At 38.6% G+C, this 3,586-nt stretch overlaps 1 protein-coding gene across 1 annotated transcript; it reads left to right on the forward strand.

Annotated features, from left to right (window-relative positions):
* Window positions 1-660: 660 nt before the first annotated feature.
* Window positions 661-3,351, forward strand: LOC110772132 (receptor-like protein EIX2). Its single transcript, XM_088247727.1, has 2 exons — window positions 661-2,059; window positions 2,123-3,351. The coding sequence occupies exons 1-2, from the start codon at window positions 661-663 to the stop codon at window positions 3,349-3,351; spliced, it is 2,628 nt and encodes an 875-aa protein (XP_088103853.1).
* Window positions 3,352-3,586: the final 235 nt, after the last annotated feature.

Genomic DNA, 3,586 nt, shown 5'->3' on the forward strand with positions numbered 1-3,586 from the left:
ATGATATTGAAATAGGTGGTGTTAGAGGCACCAACTTTGGGCACCACCTTGGGTACCAACTCTCTAATAGAGGTGGAGCCCGCCAATACAACGGGTCCCATGCTCTATTAGAGAGTTGGTGCCCAAGGTAGTGCCCAAAGTTGGTGCCTCTAGCATTTTCCTATTGAAATATAGGGGCTTGTCTAATGATATTGAAACAAAGGGTAGCCTTTAGTCCCACCCGCCAACTCATCACTTTCTCGGAACTTCCTTAATTTTACCTAACTTTATGCATAGACTATAACTCAATCAATATTCTGTATTCCAAATGAATAATTCCATGAGTCATTCGATTACTAAATGAATTAGATCATTGTTGTGGAGCCACAATTGACGGACTCCTTCTTATGGTTTTCTCGGAACATGTTGCTCTGTTTAGCTTACACCGTGCTTTTCAACTAATTACATATGCATACTTTTCATTTGTGAAGGCTTTCCTTTTGTTTCTCATATATATGGAGAAGCACGGAGACAACCATATATCAATGTACTTTCAGTGTTTGCATGTGCAAGTGCTTTGGTTGTGCTCCATCTTCGACATTATATTATATTCCATTTTCATAAACCCTAAACAGTTGTGCCTATTCGACATATATTCCATTGGCATTTGAATCTATTAACATGCAGGGTCACGAAAGGTGCCTGAAACTCTTTCTTGCATTTGCGCTGCTTTTGCTACAATACGCCCAAGGAGGAGAGGTGGACCACAGTCAGAGGGATACTAACGTGACCAGAAGGTGCATAGAGAGGGAAAGGCAAGCACTCCTTGCATTCAAACGTGGCCTGGTGGATAAGTCTGATTCCCTCTCTTCATGGGGTTCAGAAGCCCAGAAACAAGATTGTTGTAGATGGATTGGAGTCTATTGCAGCAACCAAACAGGTCATGTTATTCAACTTGATCTTTCATACAATAGCGAGTTCTATAATTTGCAAGGTAAGATGATTAGTCCTAAACTGATTGAGTTGCAGCATTTACAACATTTGGACCTTACTGAGATTGATTTCAATGGGAGCCAATTTCCAAAATTATTTGGTTCTCTAACCAATTTAAGATACCTTGCTCTGTCTTCGACTAATTTTGGAGGCAAGTTTCCAAGTCAGGTCGGAAATCTTACAAACTTGGTGTATCTGGACTTAAGTGGTAATGACTTTACAAATGTTGAAAATCTCGATTGCCTTCCTCTTCTTTCGTTGTTAAGATATTTGGACTTGAGTTCCGCGAATCTCAGCAATGTTTTCGATTGGCTGGAAGCCGTTAATAAGCTTCCTGAACTAACAAACTTGGCACTAAAGGGATGTGATCTTCCTTCTCCAATTCTTTCCACTCTTTCTTACATAAACTCTTCTAAATCTCTTGTTAGCGTTGATCTTTCTCTCAACCATTTGAGTACTTCCTCAATATTTCTATGGTTGTCCAACTATACCAGCCTTGTTTATCTTGACCTCTCTTTTAACCTTTTAGCCGGTTCAATTCCTGATGTTTTTGGAAACATGGGCTCTTTGGCACATCTTTATCTCCTTCATAACCAACTTGCAGGGTCATTACCTAATCTTACAAACCTTTCATCTTTGGGATTCTTGTTTCTTAGTAACAATCAATTAAGTGGAGTAATTTCAGGAATTCATTTCTCAAAACTCTCCAAATTACATGTTATGGATCTATCTTCTAACTCGCTAGTTTTAGACATCCATGCTGATTGGATTCCTCCTTTCCAACTGGACAGTATAATGTTGAGGTCTTGCAAGATGGGTCCAGATTTCCCAAAATGGCTTCAAACTCAAATTTCTTTATCATACCTTGATATTTCTGATGCTGGAATTTCCGACATCCTTCCTAGTTGGTTTTGGAGTTCATGTCGTAATGTGAAATTTATGAATCTCACAAACAACCATATTAGAGGTACATTTGCAAATTTGACATTGGAATTTTCAAATTCCCCTGCACTAGATCTGAGTTCGAACCAATTGGAAGGTCCAATCCCCTCATTTCTATCAAAAGCCTCATATCTGGATCTGAGTTCGAACAAGTTGGAAGGTCCAATCCCCTCAGTTCTATTAAAAGCCTCATATCTGGATCTCTCTAATAATAAAATTTCCGGGTCAATTTCGTTCTTGTGTTCAGGTGCAGCTATTCGTTTAGGCTTTCTTAACCTCTCAACAAACAATGTTTCTGGACTAGTTCCAGATTGCTTGACACATTTAGAGAGTCTAGTCATGCTTGATTTGAGTTACAATGCTTTGTCCGGGAAAATTCCTACAACAATAGGCTCTGTATTTCAGATTGAAACACTCAAATTAAGAAGCAATAGATTTGTGGGACAATTGCCTTCATCGTTGAAAAATTGCACAAGTTTAAGAGTCGTTGATGTTGGGGATAATAAATTATCCGGACCAATACCCGAATGGTTAGGGGTTAGCTTAAAGAATTTGGTTATCCTGATGCTTTGGTCTAATCACTTTAACGGAAGCCTGCCCTCACAATTATGCCATCTAATACGAATTCAAAATTTGGATTTCTCAATGAACAACATCTCTGGAAGCATACCTCCATGCCTCAACAATTTGACAGCTCTGTCTCAGAAAGTACATTCAAGTCTAACCAGCGTGCATACTTTTCCTTTCATATATGTTAAGAAGAAACGTTATTATCTATATGAGGATGATGCCACCTTCATATGGAAAGGAAGAATGCAGATGTACAAAAGTATTTTGGGATTTGTGAAGAGAATTGATCTGTCAAGCAATAGATTAACAGGGGAGATTCCAAGTGAAATCACTCATCTTGTTGAGTTGGTTTCTTTAAACCTATCGGGAAACCAATTAACAGGTCAAATCACTCCAGAGATTGGAAACTTGCAGTCACTGGATGCCCTTGATTTGTCAAGAAACCAGATAGAAGGAAGAATTCCAACAAGCCTTTCGCGGATCGATCGTCTTAGTTTCTTGGACTTGTCATTTAACAACTTATTTGGCGAAATTCCAATCGGGACTCAGCTCCAAGGCTTTGATCCCTCTGTTTATGCTGGAAATCCTCAACTCTGTGGACCTCCACTTAAAAAGATGTGTGCTGATCAAAATGTGCAAACTGACTTAAGCAATCAAGATAAGGATAAGGATGAGCTTATAACACTGGGATTTTACATCAGTATGGGGCTTGGGTTTGCTGCTGGATTTTGGGGAGTTTGCGGCACTTTGATATTCAAGAGGTCATGGAGATACGCATACTTCAAGTTCCTGAATGGTTTAAATGATTGGCTTTATGTGCGAGTAGCTATGATCAAGCGGCAACTAAAGGATATGTTTAATAGATAAGTTGTAAGTACATGAATTCTTCTGTTTTTACATCATAATTAAGTTATTAACTGTCCTTTCAAAACTTGCGGAGGCAAGTTATGAATTCTTCTTGTTTACTTGCAGCTTTAGTTGACTTGAAGAGTGCATATAGTTGCCATGGAAGCAATTATGTATCTGCAGAAGTTTCAAGTTTTAGATTATGTAGTGGGAATTTCCTTAATAAAGATTTTTTACTGTGTCTTTGTTTGTAAGC

This window comes from Prunus avium, chromosome 2, assembly GCF_965620075.1.
Source record: "Prunus avium chromosome 2, drPruAviu1.hap1.1, whole genome shotgun sequence".
Classification (NCBI taxonomy): Eukaryota; Viridiplantae; Streptophyta; class Magnoliopsida; order Rosales; family Rosaceae; genus Prunus; species Prunus avium.

Bases quoted from the DNA above. Each gene is read 5' to 3' on its own strand.
- LOC110772132 (XM_088247727.1), top strand. From the start codon at position 661: ATGCAGGGTCACGAAAGGTGCCTGAAACTCTTTCTTGCATTTGCGCTG. The intron at 2,060-2,122 runs CGAACAAGTTGG...TGGATCTCTCTA, and splicing joins CTCATATCTGGATCTGAGTT to ATAATAAAATTTCCGGGTCA.